General features: G+C 48.7%; 1 protein-coding gene across 1 annotated transcript in view; it reads left to right on the top strand.

Annotated features, from left to right (window-relative positions):
* Positions 1–21,683, top strand: part of LOC136610201 (C-type lectin domain family 5 member A-like) — a 95,884-nt gene that overhangs the window by 59,882 nt on the left and 14,319 nt on the right. The window contains exons 7-8 of the mRNA XM_066589443.1: positions 10,222–10,272; positions 20,477–20,628. Of these exons, the coding sequence (XP_066445540.1) occupies positions 10,222–10,272; positions 20,477–20,628 (203 nt within the window). The remainder of the gene's footprint in view (positions 1–10,221; positions 10,273–20,476; positions 20,629–21,683) is intronic.

The following is a 21,683-nucleotide window of genomic DNA, read 5'->3' as shown; positions in this document are numbered from 1 at the left end:
GAGCACCAAAATGCTCGGGTGCTCGTTACTCGAGATTAAATTTTCGCGATGCTCGAGGGTTCGTTTCGAGTAACGAACCCCATTGAAGTCAATGGGCGACTCGAGCATTTTTGTATATCGCCGATGCTCGCTAAGGTTTTCATTTGTGAAAATCTGGGCAATTCAAGAAAGTGATGGGAACGACACAGCAACGGATCGGGCAGGCGAGGGGCTACATGTTGGGCTGCATCTCAAGTTCCCAGGTCCCACTATTAAGCCACAATAGCGGCAAGAGTGGGCCCCCCCCCCTCCCAACAATTTTTACTTCTGAAAAACCCTCATTAGCAATGCATACCTTTGCTAAGCACTACACTACCTCCAACAAAGCAGAATCACTGCCTGCATGACACTCCGCTGCCACTTCTCCTGGGTTACAAGCTGCCCCCCCCGCCCCCCCCCCTGCACGACCCAGTGTCCACAGCGCACACCAAAGTGTCCCAGCGCAGCCTTCAGCTGCCCTCATGCCACACCACCCTCATATCTATTTATAAGTGCGTCTGCCATGAGGAGGAACCGCAGGCACACACTGCAGAGGGTTGGCACGGCTAGGCAGCGACCCTCTTTAAAAGGGGCGGGGCGATAGCCCACAATGCTGTACAGAAGCAATGAGAAATCCAATCCTGTGCCACCTCCATCAGGAGCTGCACACGTGGGCATAGCAATGGGGAACCTATGTGCCACACACTATTCATTCTGTCAAGGTGTCTGCATGCCCCAGTCAGATCGGGGATTTTTATAAATAGTCACAGGCAGGTACAACTCCGCAATGGGAATTCCGTGTACACCCACAGCATGGGTGGCTCCCTGGAACCCACCGGCTGTACATAAATGTATCCCATTGCAGTGCCCTGGACAGCAGAGCTAACGTCAGATTAAATGCAGGTGGGCTTCGGCCCACACTGCATGCCCCAGTCAGACTGGGGTTCTTTAGAAGTGGACACATGCAGTTACAACTCCGTGTGGACCGACAGCATGGGTGGGTCCCAGGAAGCCACCGGCGGTACATAAATATATCCCATTGCAGTGCCCAGCACAGCTGAGGTAATGTCAGGTTTAATGCAGGTGGGCTAAAAATTACTAGGATTACACTGTAGGCGAGGGCCCAAAAAAATTGGTGTACCAACAGTACTAATGTACCTCAGAAAAATTGCCCATGCCCAACCAAGAGGGCAGGTGAAACCCATTAATCGCTTTGGTTAATGTGGCGTAATTTGTAACTAGGCCTGTAGGCAGCTCAGTTAAAATTAAAATTGGTTCAGGTGCAAGTTTCAACGCTCTAATGAGCATTGAAACGTATAAACATTGTTTACAAAGCTACAGTTAGGGCCAGAAATATTTGGACAGTAACACAATTTTCGCGAGTTGGGCTCTGCATGCCACCGCATTGGATTTGAAATGAAGCCTCTACAACAGAATTCAAGTGCAGATTGTAACATTTAATTTAAAGGGTTGAACAAAAATATCTGATAGAAAATGTAGGAATTGTACACATTTCTTTACAAACACTCCACATTTTAGGAGCTCAAAAGTAATTGGACAAATAAACATAACCCAAACAAAATATTTTTTTCAATATTTTGTTGCGAATCCTTTGGAGGCAATCACTGCCTTAAGTCTGGAACCCATGGACATCACCAAACGCTGGGTTTCCTCCTTCTTAATGCTTTGCCAGGCCTTTACAGCCGCAGCCTTCAGGTCTTGCTTGTTTGTGGGTCTTTCCGTCTGAAGTCTGAATTTGAGCAAGTGAAATGCATGCTCAATTGGGTTAAGATCTGGTGATTGACTTGGCCATTGCAGAATGTTCCACTTTTTGCACTCATGAACTCCTGGGTAGCTTTGGCTGTATGCTTGGGGTCATTGTCCATCTGTACTGTGAAGCGCCGTCTGATCAACTTTGCAGCATTTGGCTGAATCTGGGCTGAAAGTATATCCCGGTACACTTCAGAATTCATCCGGCTACTCTTGTCTGCTGTTATGTCATCAATAAACACAAGTGACCCAGTGCCTTTGAAAGCCATGCATGCCCATGCCATCACGTTGCCTCCACCGTATTTTACAGAGGATGTGGTGTGCCTTGGATCATGTGCCGTTCCCTTTCTTCTTCAAACTTTTTTCTTCCCATCATTCTGGTACAGGTTGATCTTTGTCTCATCTGTCCATAGAATACTTTTCCAGAACTGGGCTGGCTTCTTGAGGTGTTTTTCGGCAAATTTAACACTGGCCTGTCTATTTTTGGAATTGATGAATGGTTTGCATCTAGATGTGAACCCTTTGTATTTACTTTCATGGAGTCTTCTCTTTACTATTGACTTAGAGACAGATACACCTACTTCCCTGAGAGTGTTCTGGACTTCAGTTGATGTTGTGAACGGGTTCTTCTTCACCAAAGAAAGTATGCGGCGATCATCCACCACCGTTGTCTTCCGTGGACGCCCAGGCCTTTTTGAGTTCCCAAGCTCACCAGTGAATTCCTTTTTTCTCAGAATGTACCCGACTGTTGATTTTGCTACTCCAAGCATGTCTGCTATCTCTCTGATGGATTTTTTCTTTTTTTTCAGCCTCAGGATGTTCTGCTTCACCTCAATTGAGAGTTCCTTTGACCGCATGTTGTCTGGTCACAGCAACAGCTTCCAAATCCAAAACCACACACCTGGAATCAACCCCAGACCTTTTAACTACTTAATTGATTACAGGTTAACGAGGGAGACACCTTCTGAGTTAATTGCAGCCCTTAGAGTCCATTGTCCAATTACTTTTGGTCCCTTGAAAAAAAGGAGGCTATGCATTACAGAGGTATGATTCCTAAACCCTTTCTCCGATTTGGATGTGGAAACTCTCATATTGCAGCTGGGAGTGTGCACTTTCAGCCCATATTATATATATAATTGTATTTCTGAACATGTTTTTGTAAACAGCTAAAATAACAAAACTTGTGTCACTGTCCAAATATTTCTGGCCCTAACTGTATATGACTGAGCCTTGTGGGCCTACGAAAAATTCCCCGTTCGGCGTGATTACGTCAGGTTTCAGAAGGAGGAGCAGGAGGAGGAGGATGAATATAATACACAGATTGATGAAGCAGAAAGGTCCCCGTTTTTGATGGTGATAGAGAACGATGCTTCCATCCGCGGGTGCAGCCTACGTATTGTTTAGGTATCGCTGCTGTCCGCTGGTGGAGAAGAGAAGTCTGGGGAAATCCAGGCTTTGTTCATCTTTATGAGTGTAAGCCTGTCGGCACTGTCGGTTGACAGGCGGGTACGCTTATCCGTGATGATTCCCCCAGCCGCACTAAACACCCTCTCTGACAAGACGCTAGCCGCCGGACAAGCAAGTACCTCCAGGGCATACAGCGCGAGTTCAGGCCACGTGTCCAGCTTCGACACCCAGTAGTTGTAGGGGGCAGAGGCGTCACGGAGGACGGTCATGCGATCGGCTACGTACTCCCTCACCATCCTTTTACAGTGCTCCCGCCGACTCAGCCGTGACTGGGGAGCGGTGACACAGTCTTGCTGGGGAGCCAGAAAGCTGTCAAAGGCCTTGGAGAGTGTTCCCCTGCCTGTGCTGTACATGCTGCCTGATCTCCACACCTCCCCTGCTACCTGGCCCTCGGAACTGCGCCTTCTGCCACTAGCGCTGTCGGATGGGAATTTTACCATCAGTTTGTCCGCCAGGGTCCTGTGGTATAGCATCACTCTTGAACCCCTTTCGTCTTCGGGTATGAGAGTGGAAAGGTTCTCCTTATACCGTGGGTCGAGCAGTGTGTACACCCAGTAATCCGTAGTGGCCAGAATGCGTGTAATGCGAGGGTCACGAGAAAGGCATCCTAACATGAAGTCAGCCATGTGTGCCAGGGTACCTGTACGCAACACATGGCTGTCCTCACTAGGAAGATTACTTTCAGGGTCCTCCTCCTACTCCTCCTCCTCCTCAGGCCATACACGCTGAAAGGATGACAGGCAAGCAGCATGGGTACCCTCAGCAGTGGGCCAAGCTGTCTCTTCCCCCTCCTCCTCATGCTCCTCCCCCTCCTCCTCCTCAACGCGCTGAGATATAGACATGAGGGTGCTCTGACTATCCAGCGACATACTGTCTTCCCCCGCCTCCGTTTCCGAGCGCAAAGCGTCTGCCTATATGCTTTGCAGGGAACTTCTCAAGAGGCATAGCAGAGGAATGGTGACGCTAATGATTGCAGCATCGCCGCTCACCATCTGGGTAGACTCCTCACAGTTTCCAAGGACCTGGCAGTTGTCTGCCAACCAGGCCCACTCTTCTGTTAAGAATTGAGGAGGCTGACTCCCACTACGCCGCCCATGTTGGAGTTGGTATTCCACTATAGCTCTACGCTGCTCATAGAGCCTGGCCAACATGTGGAGCGTAGAGTTCCACCGTGTGGGCACGTCGCACAGCAGTCAGTGCACTGGCAGATTAAACCGATGTTGCAGGGTCCGCAGGGTGGCAGCGTCCATGTTGGACTTGCGGAAATGTGCGCTGAGTCGGCGCACCTTTCCGAGCAGGTCTGACAAGCGTGGGTAGCTTTTTAGAAAGCGCTGAACCACCAAATTAAAGACGTGGGCCAGGCATGGCACGTGCGTGAGGCTGCCGAGCTGCAGAGCCGCCACCAAGTTACGGCCGTTGTCACACACGACCATGCCCGGTCGGAGGCTCAGCGGCGCAAGCCAGCGGTCGGTCTGCTCTGTCAGACCCTGCAGCAGTTCGTGGGCCGTGTGCCTCTTCTCTCCTAAGCTGAGTAGTTTCAGCACTGCCTGCTGACGCTTGCCCACCGCTGTGCTGCCACGCCGCTCGACACCGACTGCTGGCGACGTGCTGCTGCTGACACATCTTGATTGCGAGACAGAGTTTGCGTAGGAGGAGGAGGAGGAGGGTGGTTTAGTGGAGGAAGCATACACCGCCGCAGATACCAGCACTGAGCTGGGGCCCGCAATTCTGGGGGTGGGTAGGACGTGAGCGGTCCCAAGCTCTGACTCGGTCCCAGCCTCCACTAAATTCACCCAATGTGCCGTCAGGGAGATATAGTGGCCCTGCCCGCCTGTGCTTGTCCACGTGTCCGTTGTTAAGTGGACCTTGGCAGTAACCACGTTGGTGAGGGCGCGTACAATGTTGCGCGAGATGTGGTCGTGCAGGGCTGGGACGGCACATCGGGAAAAGTAGTGGCGACTGGGAACCGAGTAGCGCGGGGCCGCCGCCGCCATCATGTTTTTGAAAGCCTCCGTTTCCACAAGCCTATACGGCAGCATCTCCAGGCTGATGAATTTGGCAATGTGCACGTTTAACGCTTCAGCGTGCGGGTGCGTGGCGGCGTACTTGCGCTTGCGCTCAAACAGTTGCGCTAGCGACGGCTGGACGGTGCGCTGAGAGGCATTGGTGGATGGGGCCGAGGACAGCGGAGGTGAGGGTGTGGGAGACGGTAGTGCCTGTGTCCTGAGAGCGGGGTTGGATCTCAGTGGCAGGTTGGGTCACAGGGGGAGAGGCAATGGTGCAAACCGGAGGCGGTGAACGGCCTTCGTCCCACCTTGCAGGGTGCTTGGCCATCATATGCCTGCGCATGCTGGTGGTGGTGAGGCTGGTGGTGGTGGCTCCACGGCTGATCTTAGAATATATCCAAAAGAAAGCAGCAGGAGCATCCAGGTGCAGTAAAATAGGTATTATTCCTTTATTCCATCCTCAGTAATAATGCAACGTTTTGGCCGTTACAAACAGCCTTTGTCAAGCTTGACAAAGGCTGCTCCTGCTGCTTTCTTTTGGATATATTCTGAGACTTTGGATGATCTGGATCCGTCTCCTAATTAACGGCTGTGCAGGGAGAGCCTCCCCTTGGATAAGGGTTTGCTGTAGTGCTGCGGGTATCTACATATTGTTGGAAGTCCACGGCTGATCTTGGCGTGACAAACCTTGCACACCACAGTTCGTCGGTCGTCTGCACTCTCAGTGAAAAACTGCCACACCTTTGAGCACCTCGGCCTCTGCAGGGTGGCATGGCGCGAGGGGGCGCTTTGGGAAACAGTTGGTGGATTATTCGGTCTGGCCCGGCCTCTACCCCTGGCCACCGCACTGCCTATTCCAACCTGCCCTGCTGCTACACTTGCCTCCCCCTCTGAAGACCTGTCCTCAGTAGGCTTAGCAAACCAGGTGGGGTCAGTCACCTCATCGTCCAGCTGCTCTTCCTCCGAATCCTCTGTGCGCTCCTCCCTCGGACTTACTGCAATTACTACTACCTGAGTGATAGACAACTGTGTCTCATCGTCATCGTCCTCCTCACCCACTGAAAGCTCTTGAGACAGTTGCCGGAAGTCCCCAGCCTCATCCCCCGGACCCCGGGAACTTTCCAAAGGTTGGGCATCAGTCACGACAAACTCCTCCGGTGGGAGAGGAACCATTGCTTCCCATTCTGGGCAGGGGCCCGAGAACAGTTCCTGGGAGTCTGCCTGCTCCTCAGAATGTGTCATTGAAATGGAGTGAGGAGGCTGGGAGGAAGGAGGAGCAGCAGCCAGAGGATTCAGAGTTGTAGCAGTGGACGGCGTAGAACTGTGGCTGGTCGATAGATTGCTGGATGCACTTTCTGGGGACACCAGAAACGTGCCTATCTCCTAATCCCGCAGCAGTCGGCTGCGATACACCTGGATCAGGAGCTCGGCCTGTGCCCATACCCTGACTTGGGCCATCCGCGTCCTCGCCCGCGTCCACGTCCTCTAGGCCTAACCCTACCCCTACGCATGGTGTATTACCAGTAGTGCAGAAACAGAACGCTGTAATTAAATGTGCCGCTTATTGGCCTGTGGTTGGAGGCTGACTTCGCTTACGGAACGCACAGCAGAGCCAGGAAAGAATTTTGCGCAAGCCTGTAGTGAGACGTAGGTGCGTATGGCTGAGCTAGTGGAATTCACAGCGCAGAAGCAGTCAAGTGGCCAAAGGGCAGTGGTAGGCCCTAAGTATTTTGCTTCTAATTTTTTAAAGGCTGAGCTGAGACAGCAGACAGATACTGTAGGCAGCGTATATATGTATACTGTTTCCCTCTGGACTGGATGACGGCGGTGATGTAACGGGCAATGCAGAGCCAGCAAACAACTTTGCGCAAGCCTGCTGTAACACTTAGCTGCGTATTAATTAGGACTACTACCCCCAGCAGACACGCAGTACACTGAAGACGGTCACAGGCAGCCCAAATATTGTATTTTTCCCCAATTTGTTTGAAAAAGCCCACTGCCTATATAGACAGTATATCTCTTTCACTTTTCCCACTGTCCCTGCCTCACCAGTACTGGCCCTATACTATGTAAAATTACTGCAGACTGTTTCCCTCTGAACGGGATGACGGCGGTGATGTAACGGGCAATGCAGAGCCAGCAAACAATTTTGCGCAAACCTGTAGTGAGACGTAGGTGTGTATGACTGAGCTAGTGGAATTCACAGCGCAGAAGCAGTCAAGTGGCCAAACGCCACTAGTAGGCCTTAAGTATTTTGCTTCAAATTTTTTAAAGGCTGAGCTGAGACAGCAGACAGATACTGTAGGCAGCGTATATATGTATACTGTTTCCCCTCTGGACGGGATGCCGGCGGTGATGTAATGGGCAACGCAGAGCCAGCAAACAATTTTGCGCAAGCCTGCTGTAACAATTAGCTGCGTATTAATTAGGACTACTACCCCCAGCAGAGACGCAGTACACTGAAGACGGTCACAGGCAGCCCAAATATTGTATTTTCCCCAATTTGTTTGAAAAAGCCCACTGCCTATATAGACAGTATATCTCTTTCACCTTTCCCACTGTCCCTGCCTCACCAGTACTGGCCCTATACTATGTACAATGACTGCAGACTGAGGACGCAATGCTCTGCACGCCCGATATACAAAAAAAAAAAAAAAGTGCAACACTGCAAAAAGCAGCCTCAACAGTACTGCACACGGTCAGATGTGGCCCTAAGAAGGACCGTTGGGGTTTTTGAAGCCTAATATTACACCTAACACTCTCCCTATAGCAGCAGCAGCATCAGCAGCACTTTCCCTGATCTCTGTCAGAATGCATCTGTGGCGAGCCGCGGGCGGGGCAGATTTTAATACTCGGGTGTCACCTGATCTCCCCAGCCACTCACTGCAGGGGGGTGGTATAGGGCTGGAACGTCACAGGGGGAAGTTGTAATGCCTTCCCTGTCTTTCTATTGGCCAGAAAAGCGCGCAAATGTCTCAGAGATGAAAGTTAAAGTAACTCGAACATTGCGTGGTGCTCGCCTCGAGTAACGAGCATCTTGAACACCCTAATACTCGAACGAGCATCAAGCTCGGACGAGTACGTTCGCTCATCTCTAGTCATTAGTAATGTTATCTCTACGCCTTTATCTCAACAACTGAGCGTTTTTCCAAAATGAGCCAAGTGACCAGTAATTGTTTTAGAGAATAACTATGCTACAGTCTGCAGACATGACTTCTTTTACTCTTATAGTATTACATAACATAGTTATATAATAGGAAATAACTCGCTTTGCTTAAATATTGCCCTATAGACATGTAAACAGAAACAAAGGGATTTTAATCTTTAAAAAAAAAAACTTGACTCACTTTGGAAAAACGCTCCTATGGTGTGGCTTGATTGTAGTATAATGTAATACTATGGTATTACATCATACTGCAGGTTTTCCCTGTGGGGACTAAAAAAAACATATGTAAAAATCAACTTCAAAAAGTTTAATTATTTAAAAAAAAAATAAAAGTTAATAAGTTAAAAAAAGAAACAACCTTTTGCCAAAAAATCTAAATAAAAAAAAAGAAAGACATATTTGGTATCACTGCATTAATAAAAAGGTGATCTATAAAAGTATATAAAAGTAACACGTTATTTACCCTGCATTGCAAAGGTCGCTAGAAAAAAAAAACGCCATAGTTGTGCTTTTTGGTCAACTCTTTTTCAAGAAAAAATACAATAAAAAGCAATCAAAAAGTCATAATGATACGAATATTTTAAAAGTAGTACAGCAAAAAAAACAACCTAAGCGCTTATTCTGACGTGCGTATATCCGCACTCCCCCTGCACATAGGGACAGCTTATATTGGCCGGGGGAGAAAACCTGGCCGATATACGCATGTCGGAATAAGCCCTTAGAACTATATAAATTTGGTATCACAACAATCATACTGACCCACAGAATAAAGTTATCGTGTCATTTTTGCTGTATAAACAAGACCCCCACCCCCTCAAAGAAGGTGGGATTTTATGTTTTTGCATTTCACTCCATTTATTTATTTTTTTAAAGTTTTTCAGCACATTATATGGCACATTACATATTACTATTGAAAAGTACAATTCGTCCAGCAAAAGACAAGCTCTCAGACCGTTACGTTGATGGATAAATAAAAGAGCTATGATTTTTTTTTTAAAGTGGGGAGGAAAAAGCACAAATGAAATAAGAAGAATGTCCGCATCCTCAAGGGGTTAAACAGCGTGTTCAGTGTCACGGGTTTGCTTTAATTATGACATCCCTGGTGGTCTTGCATAGAGAAGAGTGAATGTGTCACCAGGAGAAATTCTTTTCATTTAGGTCATCTGTCCTAAAAAAACATGCCATCCTTAATATGATCTTTGTTGGCCATTTAAAGGTATCATATCTACAAGATTATTTTGTTTCTCTTAGGCTATATTCACACGTTGCGAGACACACGAAGCTCGCACGAATATGAACTCCATTCTTTTGAGTTGAGTTATTCACATGAACAGTTTTTTTCCTGCGCAGCGATGCTGTGAGGTTAAGGAGCTCATCATGTTCTGTCTTTTCAGAAATGCATCACCCATTGTTTTCAATGGGACAGTCAAACACATTGCATGCCGTATGATGTGGACGCGACTGTGATGTGGTGTTTGCCAATGAAGTAAATGGGAAACAGTTGTGATCCTCTAACATGCGTGAAACAAGTGCCGGAGGACCGCAATTTCACACAATTTCAACTTCACCCGTGTGAATGTAGCCTTACTGAGAACAATCACATTTTATCCTTACTAGCGTGATGGAGGGAAGATAATGTTTGGTTAACCAAAATCTGTAGGTTTCGAATGGAGCTTGTCTAACATATATATTTTCATGGCCCGATACCCAAACCCAAGCTTCACTTCCCACTTCCAAGGTTGCTCACTTGATGCTATTTCTCTGATGACTAAACATAATTCATCTTTATTTCAGATGATTTAAAACATTTCCTCCAGGATATCAAAGCTCTTAACAAGACCCTAGGTAAGTGATACAACAATGAAGATGACATTTTTGTATATCAGTTTCTGTAGAGATCCCCTGTTCATCTGTCTCTGCCAGCCGTAACAGAAACACTGGCTCTATTGCTGCTGGATACTCGCTTCCGCCTCCCCGTCTGACCCCTGACATGGAGGCTGTTGCGGCTCTAGCAAACCAAGTTCAGGTCTTGACCGGGGTGGTGCAAGACCTGTCCACTCGGTTCCAGTTACAGGAGCAGTCTGCCATCAGTACCTCAGAATGTACGTGAGTGATTGTCAAAGCCTCTGGGTTAATTATTTAGCGATGGCCGAATTTGCTATTAATAACCATACACATTGGGCGACTGGCGTTTCTCCCTTGTTCTGTAATTTTGGTTTTAATCCCAGTTTCGAGGTGTCTTTCTCATCTTCTTCCAATAGTCCTTCAGCAGACACTTGGGTCCAGAACCTGCGGGAGGTGTGGGAGAAGGTGCGTGGCAATTTGAAGCAGTCCAGGGGTGCGGTGCTAAAGAGGAGTAGAGACACCTGTACTATTTCTGAACCGTTTTCTGTGGGCCAGTTAGTATATTTGCCGTCCAAGAATTGGAAATTAAAAGTGCCTTCCTTGAAGCTGGCCCCCCGATTTGTGGGCCCTTTCCCAGTCACCAGAGTCATCAATCCTATGGCGTACGAGCTAGGCCTGCCGGACACGTGGAGAATCCATAGGGTTTTCCACAAGGCGCTCCTTAAGAGGTACGTCCCTCCAGTGGTGTCCTCCGGTTTTGACCCTGCCTACTTCTCAACTACTCTCTGGTTTGCTCCGTTTGTTTCTGTCAGTTTCTCAGCACTTCCTGTGAGTTTCCCTGTCCGTCCTTCCATGGGGTCCCTGTCCCTAGTGCAGCGCCTGGACCTTTGCCCAGTTGTCGCCCTGGGGCCTTGACCAGGGGGGCAAGTAGGTAGGGACACGGGAGAGAGCTGCTGTTGGGATCCCCTGTCCATCTGTCCCTACCAGTCGTAACAGTTTCTAATCCATTGTCAAGTGTAGACTAGCCTTTGAGTATTAGAAGAACCTCCGATGGGCACAGTCATTGACACAGTAAAGCCCTGGAAGTCCAGTCGAAGACAACTCTGTTTGGAGTTACACTGGAGATAATTAGACTCATAGACTGGTAGAGTTGGAAGGGACCTCCGGGGTCAACGGGTCCAACCCCCTGCTGAGTGCAGGATTCACTAAATTACTGTTACTAATTACTGTTGATATGTCCTGTGTCTGCACAAGAAGACATGTTGATGTTCTGTATACAGTAAATGGAGCTTGGATGCTACCAAGTTTCTAAAATATTATCGACTATAATTAAAATAGGAGAGAACGTGCACAACTGAAAAATGTGAAATGGTTGTAGGCAAAAGATTTATTGCATTACACACTACAAGTTCAGAACAAAAATGTAAAAATACTTGAAAATACAGAAAAACATGTCATACTAAAGCTTTTACTCTTAAGACCTAATAGTAGCGAGTATATGTATGCGCTCAATATCTTGGCAAAGGGGAATAAATAGATAAAGGCTCATGGGTCCTGGTGCACAAGGTTAGCTTGGGCCCTGCAAGACCTATAGACATATGTTTTGCCTTCCCCTAAAATATATATATATATATATATATATATATATATATATATATATAGGTTCAATTCTAGTATACCTTTACATAATGTGGTCACTACTAATAGTCAGATACCAGCTCTACACTGTGATAGTGTTTACAGTACAATTACCTCCAGTGATCACTAGAGATGAGCGAACGTACTCGTCCGAGCTTGATATTCGTGCGAATATTAGGATGTTCGGGATGCTCGTTACTCGTAACGAGTACCACGCGGTGTTCCGGTTACTTTCAGTTTCCTCTCTGAGACGTTAGCGCGCTTTTCTGGCCAATTGAAAGACAGGGAAGGCATTACAACTTCCCCCTGTGACGTTCAAGCCCTATACCACCCCCCTGCTGTGAGTGGCTGGAAAGATCAGATGTCACCCGAGTATAAAAATCGGCCCCTCCCGCGGCTCGCCACACATGCCTTGTGACTTAGCTGAGGGAAAGTACTATCGTGCTGGAGCTGCTGTAGGGAGAGCGTTAGGAATTAGTGTAGGCTTCAAGAACCCCAACGGCCCTTCTTAGGGCCACATCTACTAGTGTGCAGTACTGTGTTAGCACAGTATTTATTTATTTTTTTTCCAAAATTGGATCTGCAGAGCATTGCGCCCTGCAATAGGGACAGAAGTGGGGGTTAGGCAGGGAGAGTGTTAGGAGTTAGTGTAGGCTTCAAGAACCCCAACGGTCCTTTCTAGGGCCACATCTATCCGTGTGCAGTACTGTCCAGGCTGCTGTTAGCAGTGTTGCATTTTTTTTTTTTTTCTCAAAACCGGCTGTGCAGAGCATTGCACCCGGCATTAATACTACAGGGATAGAATTGTGTAGGCAGGGCCAGAAGACATACATTATTCATTGAATAGACGCAGTGTGGGTGTTCCTTGTAAAAAGCAGGGAAAAAATTCTATTTGGCCTGCCTGTGTCAGTCCTAAGGGCTCTGGGTACGTGTGTGCTGCGTGGAGAACGTAAAAAAATCAGACGCAACCAGCTACGGTTGAGTGCAGCCTTGCGCCAATTTCTTTCCTGCCTGGGAAATACCTGCTCTGCCACAGTTAGTAACTCTGCAACAGTAAAGTTCTGTGACAGTTTTGCAGGGCCGCAACACAGTTATTAAACTTATTATTCAGTGAATAGACGCAGTGGGCCTATCCTTTTAAACAAAAGGGAAGAAAGTATATTTGCCCTGCCTGTGTCAGTCCTAAGGGCTCTGGGTACGTGTGTGCTGTGTGGAGAACGTAAAAAAATCAGACGCAACCAGCTACGGTTGAGTGCAGCCTTGCGCCAATTTCTTTCCTGCCTGGGAAATCAAATCACTGGTAATACAGCATGCTGAGGGGTAGGGGTAGGCCTAGAGGATGTGGACGCGGCCGAGGATGCGGAGGGCCAAGTGAGGGTGTGGGCACAGGCCGAGCCAGTGCGGTGGCCAGGGGTAGAGGCAGGGCCAGACCGAATAATCCACCAACTGTTTCCCAAAGCGCACCCTCGCGCCATGCCACCCTGCACAGGTCAAGGTGCTCTACGGTGTGGCAGTTTGGGGAGGCACCACCAACAGCATGCGCAGGCATATGATGGCCAAGCACCCCACAAGGTGGGACGATGCCCGTTCACCGCCTCCGGTTTGCACCACTGCCTCTCCCCCTGTGCCCCAACCTGCCACTGAGATCTAACCCCCCTCTGAGGACACAGGCACTACCGTCTCCTGGCCTGCACCCACACCCTCACCTCCGCTGTCCTCGTCCCCATCCAGCAATGTCTCTCAGCGCAGCGTCCAGACGTCGCTAGTGCCACAGTTTGAGCGCAAGCGCAAGTACGACGCCACGCACCCGCACGCTCAAGCGTTAAACGTTAACATTGCAAAATTGATCAGCCTAGAGATGCTGCCGTATAGGCTTGTGGAAACGGAGGCTTTCAAAAGCATGATGGCGGCGGCTGCCCCGCGCTACTCGATTCCCAGTCGCCACTACTTTTCCCGATGTGCCGTCCCAGCCCTGCACGACCACGTCTCCCGCAACATTGTACGCGCCCTCAACAACGCGGTTACTCCCAAGGTCCACTTAACAACGGACACGTGGACAAGCACAGGCGGGCAGGGCCACTATATCTCCCTGACGGCACATTGGGTGAATTTCGTGGAGGCTGGGACCGAGTCAGAGCCTGGGACTGCTCACGTCCTACCCACCCCCAGAATTGCGGGCCACAGCTCGGTGGTGGTATCTGCGGCGGTTTATGCGTCCTCCACTAAAGCACCTTCCTCCTCCTCCTCCTCCTCCAACGCAACCTCTGTCTCGCAATCAAGATGTGTCAGCAGCACGTCGCCAGCAGTCGGTGTGACGCGGCGTGGCAGCACAGCGGTGGGCAAGCGTCAGCAGGCCGTGCTGAAACTACTCAGCTTAGGAGAGAAGAGGCACACGGCCCACGAACTGCTGCAGGGTCTGACAGAGCAGACCGACCACTGGCTTGCGCCGCTGAGCCTCCAACCGGGCATGGTCGTGTGTGACAACGGCCGTAAGCTGGTGGCGGCTCTGCAGCTCGGCAGCCTCATGCACGTGCCATGCCTGGCCCATGTCTTTAATTTGGTGGTTCAGCGCTTTCTGAAAAGCTACCCCCACTTGTCATACCTGCTCGGAAAGGTGCGCCAGCTCTGCGCACTCTTCTGCAAATCCCACACGCACGCTGCCACCCTGCGGACACTGCAACATAGGTTTAATCTGCCAGTGCACCGACTGCTGTGCGACGTGCCCACACAGTGGAACTCTACGCTCCACATGTTGGCCAGACTCTATGAGCAGCGTAGAGCTGTAGTGGAATACCAACTCCAACTTGCGCGGCGCAGTGGGAGTCAGCCTCCTCAATTATTTACAGAAGAGTGGCCCTGGTTGGCAGCCATCTGCCAGGTCCTTGGAAAATTTGAGGAGTCTACCCAGGTGGTGAGCGGCGATGCTGCAATCATTAGCGTCACCATTCCTCTGCTATGCATCTTGAGAAGTTCCCTGCAAACCATAAAGGCAGACGCTTTGCGCTCGGAAACAGAGCCGGGGGAAGACAGTATGTCGCTGGATAGTCAGAGCACCCGCCTGTCTATATCTCAGCGCGTTGAGGAGGAGAAGGAGGAGCATGAGGAGGATGAGGAGGAGGGGGAAGAGACAGCTTGGCCCACTGGTGAGGGTACACATGCTGCTGGGCTGTCATCCTTTCAGCGTGTATGGCCTGAGGAGGAGGAAGAGGAGGAGGAGGAGGATCCTGAAAGTGATCTTCCTAGTGAAGACAGCCATGTGTTGCGTACAGGTACCCTGGCACACATGGCTGACTTCATGTTAGGATGCCTTTCTCGTGACCCTCGCGTTACACGCATTCTGGCCACTACGGATTACTGGGTGTACACACTGCTCGATCCACGGTATATGGAGAGCCTTTGCACTCTCATTCCCGAAGAGGAAAGGGGTTCGAAAATGATGCTATACCACAGGGCGCTGGTGGACAAACTGATGGTAAACTTCCCATCCGACAGCGCTAGTGGCAGAAGGCGCAGTTCCGAGGGCCAGGTAGCAGGGGAGGCGCAGAGATCAGGCAGCATGTACAGCGCAGGCAGGGGAACATTCTCCAAGGCCTTTGCCAGCTTTATGGCTCCCCAGCAAGACTGTGTCACCGCTCCCCAGTCAAGGCTGAGACGGCGGGAGCACTGTAAAAGGATGGTGAGGGAGTACGTAGCCGATCGCACGACCGTCCTCCGTGACGCCTCTGCCCCCTACAACTACTGGGTGTCGAAGCTGGACACGTGGCCTGAACTCGCGCTGTATGCCCTGGAGGTGCTTGCTTGTCCTGCGGCTAGCGTCTTGTCAGAGAGTGTGTTTAGTGTGGCTGGGGGAATCATCACGGATAAGCGTACCCACCTGTCAACCGACAGTGCCGACAGGCTTACACTCATCAAGATGAACAAAGCCTGGATTTCCCCAGACTTCTCTTCTCCACCAGCGGACAGCAGCGATACGTAAGCAATACGTAGGCTGCACCCGCGGATGGAAGCTACGTTCTCTCTCACCATCAAAAACGGGGACATTTCTGCTTCATCAATCTGTGTCTAATATTCCTCCTCCTGCTCCTCCTCCTGAAACCTCACGTAATCACGCTGAACGGGCAATTTTTCTTAGGGCCACAAGGCTCACTCATATAATTTTTCTAAACAATTTTTATATGTTTCAATGCTCTTAAAAGCGTTGAAACTTTAACTTGAACAATTTTTTCGTTAAACTGGGCTGCCTCCAGGCCTAGTTACCACTTAAGCCACATTAACCAAAGCGATTAATGGGTTTCACCTGCCCTCTTGGTTGGCAATGGCCAATTTTTGGGATGTACATTAGTACTGTTGATACAGCAATTTTTGTGGGCCCTCGCCTACAGTGTAATCAAATGAATTTTTAGCCCACCTACATTACAACTGACGTTACATCCGCTGTGTTGGGCAATGCAATGGGATATTTTTGTGTATCGCCGGTGGGTTCCAGGGAGCCACCCATGCTGTAGGTGTACACGGAGTTTAACCTACATCTGTCCACTTGTAAAGAACCCCAGTCTGACTGGGGCATGCAGTGTGGGCCGAAGCCCACCTGCATTAAGCACGACATTACTACCTCAGCTGTGTTGGGCAATGCAATGGGATATTTTTGTGTATCGCCGGTGGGTTCCAGGGAGCCACCCATGCTGTAGGTGCACACGGAGTTTAACCTACATCTGTCCGCTTGTAAAGAACCCCAGTCTGACTGGGGCATGCAGTGTGGGCCGAAGCCCACCTGCATTAAGCACAACATTACTACCTCAGCTGTGTTGGGCAATGCAATGGGATATTTCTATGTACCGCCGGTGGCTTCCTGGCACCCACCCATGCTGTGGGTCCACAGGGAATTATAAATGCATCTGTTTCCACTTGTAAAGAACCCCAGTCTGACTGGGGCATGCAGTGTGGGCCGAAGCCCACCTGCATTAAACATGACATTACTACCTCAGCTGTGATGGGCACTGCAATGGGATATTTTTATGTACCACCGGTGGGTTCCAGGGAGCCACCCATGCTGTTGGTCCACAGGGACTTCACAATAGGGAGTTGTACCTGCCTGTGTCTATGAATTAAAAACCACGGTCTGACTGGGGCATGCAGACACCTTGACAGAATGAATAGTGTGTGGCACATAGGTTCCCCATTGCTATGCCCTGCTATGTGCAGCTCCTGATGGCGGTGGCACAGGATTATATTTCTCATTGCTTCTGTACAGCATTGTGGGCTATCGCCCCGCCCCTTTTAAAGAGAGTCGCTGCCTAGCCGTGCCAACCCTCTGCAGTGTGTGCCTGCGGTTCCTCCTCATGGCAGACGCACTTCTAAATAGACATGAGTGTGGCATGGCATGAGGGCAGCTGAAGGCTGCGCAGGGACACTTTGGTGTGCGCTGTGGGGGGGAGGGGGGGCGGTTGGGCAGCATGTAAGCCAGGAGAAGTGGCAGTGGAGTGTCATGCAGGCAGTGATTGTGCTTTGTTGGAGGTAGTGTGGTGCTTAGCTAAGGTATGCATTGCTAATGAGGGCTTTTCAGAAGTAAAAGTTTTTGGGAGGGGGGGGCCCACTCTTGCCGGTATTGTGGCTTAATAGTGGGACCTGTGAGCTTGAGATGCAGCCCAACATGTAGCCCCTCGCCTGCCCTATCCGTTGCTGTGTCGTTCCCATCACTTTCTTGAATTGCCCAGATTTTCACACATGAAAACCTTAGCGAGCATCGGCGAAATACAAAAATGCTCGGGTCGCCCATTGACTTCAATGGGGTTCGTTACTCGAAACGAACCCTCGAGCATCGCGATAATTTCGTCTCGAGTAACGAGCACCCGAGCATTTTGGTGCTCGCTCATCTCTAGTGATCACAGATTATGTATTTTCTGATTGGTGTCATTCACTATTCTTTTTCTTTATCTGGCCCCAGACCACTATGAAGACTTACTCTAGCCACAACTTGTCTCTTCACACTCTTCCCCCTATCCTGCCACTACTCCTCCTATCAGTATCTCCCCATAACAATAATAACCCCTTTTGTGCCTTACAAAGTAAAAGCACCCTACTTTGTAACACCAACACAGTAATAATTCTCCTTTGTACCTCCAACAATGTAAATCTCACTTTGTGTCCCTGAACAGTAATACCATAATATATTCCTGCCCCCAAACCAATAGTGCACCCTCTGTGTCCCTACAAATCAAGTTTTCCCCGAGACATGACAGTAGGTCTATAGCATCCGGAGATGTTGCTGATGTGCCAAGGTCAGATGTACCCGCTTCCTGCAGAATTGGATGTCAACGTTCCGGTCAGGAAGGTTGGGGAAGGTATAGTATGGTAACCAAGACAGGAAGGAGAGATATTGGAACAGCCTGTTTTCTGGTTGGACGTCCTGAGGCAGAAAGAACAGAAATCTGCCATGAAGCGTGAAGAAACCTTGACAGCCACTAGTCATCGTTTGTAGTGTTTCCGAATTAGTGCCGAGAGTGGTGCAGGGAGAGAGCCAGCCAGATATAAGCATGGGTCAAACCAGGAGTTAATCAGAACTTATTGCTCAGGCACCCTCCAAATCCTTAAGTACCCCGGGAGACACTCTGATTACCTTGGAGCAGAAAAGCTGCCTGTATGCAGGTCCTTTAAGAGGCGGCGAACACCCTACGAGCTGGACTGACAAAATAAGTGACAGTATGGCGTCTGCTGCAGAGAATGGAAAAAGAGTGCTGCTGGCCACAACTGGCAGATGGGATGGATGAGGGGTAGCACCACCAGCAACGGCTAACAGCCATGACAGAAGCAGATAGCTGAAGAAAAAAGCATGGAGATTATAAAGGGCTCCCACCCACTGGCAATATTTTCTTTCTTGCGCTGCGAGAGCACGAGAAAAATCTTGCATCGCAGCGCAAGAAAGAGGCCGGTATGGAACCGGCATATCGCAAATGGTTTAAATGGGGCTAGCGACAGCAGCGCTAGCCCCATTGAAAGCATAGGGAGAATGTCTCGGACTTCTGCCACAGCTGTGACCGCGGCCCCTTTTTCTTTTTCCATTTTCGTTTTTTCCTCCCCCTTCAAAAAAATCGTAACTCCTTTATTTATCCATCGATGTAGCTGTATGAGGGCTTGTTTTTGCAGGACGAGTTGTATTTTTCAAAGGTGCTATCTAAAAGTACCATATAATGCACTGAAAAACTTTTAAAAAATTCAAAGTGGAGTAAAATGAGAAAAAAACAAAAAACATGTCGCCATCTTTCAGTGCGTCTTGTTTCTACGGCACGCAACTGCAACAAAAGCGACATGATAACTGTATTCTATGGGTCGGTACGATTACTACGATACCAAACTTGTATAGGTTTTTTCTTACTGTACTACTCTTTTTTTTTTTTCAAAGACATTTTTTTTAAAATTATTTTCTGCGGTCATTTTGTGCACGTAATAACTTTTTTATTTTTCTGTCGACGTAGTTGAGCGAGGGCTCATTTTTTGCGGGATGTCCTGTAATTTCTGATAGTACCAATTTGGAATACATACGACTTTTTGATCGCTTTTTATTGCGTTTTTTCTGGGAGACAGGGTAACTAAAAAAGTGCATTTCTGGCGTTCTCTATTTTTCTTTCGGACGACGTTCACCGTGCAGGAAAAATAATGCGCTACTTTGAGAGATCGGACTTTTACGGACACAGCGATAAAATATGTATTTTTATTTTATTATTTAAATTTTTTAATAATAGATATGGCAAAAGGGGGTGATTTAAACTGTTATAACTTTTTTTTAACTTTACTTTAAAGTCCCCCTGGGGGACTTTAACATGCGATGCTTTGATCGCTCCTGCACTATGACATAATGCTATAGCATTACGTCATACGGCCATTTAACAGGCAGTCTATCAAGCCACCCCATGGGTGGAAAGGCAGCCCTGGGGCCTTTCAGAAGGCCCCCGGCAGCCATGACACCTGCACGGCTCCCCCGATCTCACCGCAGGGGGGCCATACGGGACCCCCGAACATCGTTCAGGGGATTTAAATACCGCTGTCAGAATTGACAGCGGCATTTAAATGGTCAATAGCTACGATCAGCCGAACGGCCGATAGCGGTTATTACCCGCAGGTGTCAGCTGTAATAAACAACTGACGCCCGCACTGTATGAAGAGAGGTTGCCCCGCAACCTCTCTTCGTACATACCCCGCCACTCCATGACGTACCTATACGTCATGGAGCGGGAAGGGGTTAATGGCTAACAAAAATACATGATGTTATAGTGAGCTTTCAAACTTACTCAGGGTTCTTCCTCAGGTATAATGGAATAGATCTAAATACGTCTTTAGATCTGTTCCATTTTGCCTGATGAAGAACTCTGAGTAGGTTTGACAGCTCGCTATAGCATAATGTATTTTTGTTAGCCATTAAAAGGTATCATATCTACAAGATTACTTGGTTTCTCTTACTGAGAATAAAGAGCACTAATATTTAAGAAATCTTAATTTCAATCTGACTAATTTTTGGGAAGTCTCACTTTCACATCATTTGTAATTCTTGATCCCCTCTTTCCCACCTTAGGGACCTTCTGCAGAGCATGTCCCACGGAATGGAAGAAAATAGGTCTTAACTGTTATTACTTCTCAAATGCAAGAATGACCTGGGAGGATGCTAAAGACGACTGCATCAGAAAAGGGTCTGGTCTCACATTGCTTAAAACTAAGGAGGAGATCGTAAGAACCTTTATATGTTGGTAGTCACATAGTTTCTCTAGTATTATGGCTTATATTTTACAGTGTTACATCTGAGTCAGATGTAAAATCACCTCATCAGACATCGTAGTTGTCCAACAGGATGAATATACACACTTGTAATAACTTGGAGTGTGGTGGCCCGATGCCGCTCCCTAGTGCTGCGGCAAGATGGTGGGGTAAGGAACTTACTCTGTCATAGGTGGTTCTTCCATCTTCTCCCTCTGGGTACCAGTCGCACACAGGCACCATAAATAATACCTAGGCAAGGAACCACTTGAAACCTGTTTGTCTTCGTGACACCAGTGCCCCTTTCCATTGATTGGTGCAAATAATTGAGTCCACAGACAAATGAATAACTTTTCAAAAACCGGAGGAACTCGGTTTTCCTTTACCTATAAATCCAATTTGTGCAGTTCCAATACACGGCAGGAACAGCCTTAAGTATTAACATGCACACTCATTCTGAGAATTCTTCCTTCAATAAGTTTGTATCCAGCAGTCACTCCCTTTCTTTTGTACAGCTGCAGTCTGTTATCTGTCGAATTCCTGTTAGAACACTCCTGTTGCAAACAAGGCACACCTTTCAAAAAGTTACCCCACTTTTACAGTCTCTCTCTCACGTACGTCCCTTAATGGAGTAGATACATGGAGGAACTATGTATATGCCACCACCGATTCCAGGAAGACAAAACTTGCTCCCCAAACTCTCCCACGTCCAGGCATTCTATCATTGCAGGAGGATGCCCGGGACACGGCACGGGTACGCAGCGAACCTCCTGTCTCCTCACATGGCTCTTACTCTCCATTGCATCTCCACTCTGCAACCTCTTCCTCTCACTCCTGACTACTACTACTCCCTCCTTCACCGACTCCTTCTCCGTCTCCTCCCCCTATCACGTGACTCACCCTTTACACATCACACGCGCACAGAGGGTTTGGTCAGACACACACAAAACCAGACTAGACTGATACAATACCAGACAATAACTATTTAGTGATCTGTCTGAGCTAATACACATAACATTACACCGTCT

Source organism: Eleutherodactylus coqui, chromosome 2, assembly GCF_035609145.1.
Source record: "Eleutherodactylus coqui strain aEleCoq1 chromosome 2, aEleCoq1.hap1, whole genome shotgun sequence".
NCBI lineage: Eukaryota > Metazoa > Chordata > Amphibia > Anura > Eleutherodactylidae > Eleutherodactylus > Eleutherodactylus coqui.
This window is presented reverse-complemented; position numbering and strand designations above follow the sequence as displayed.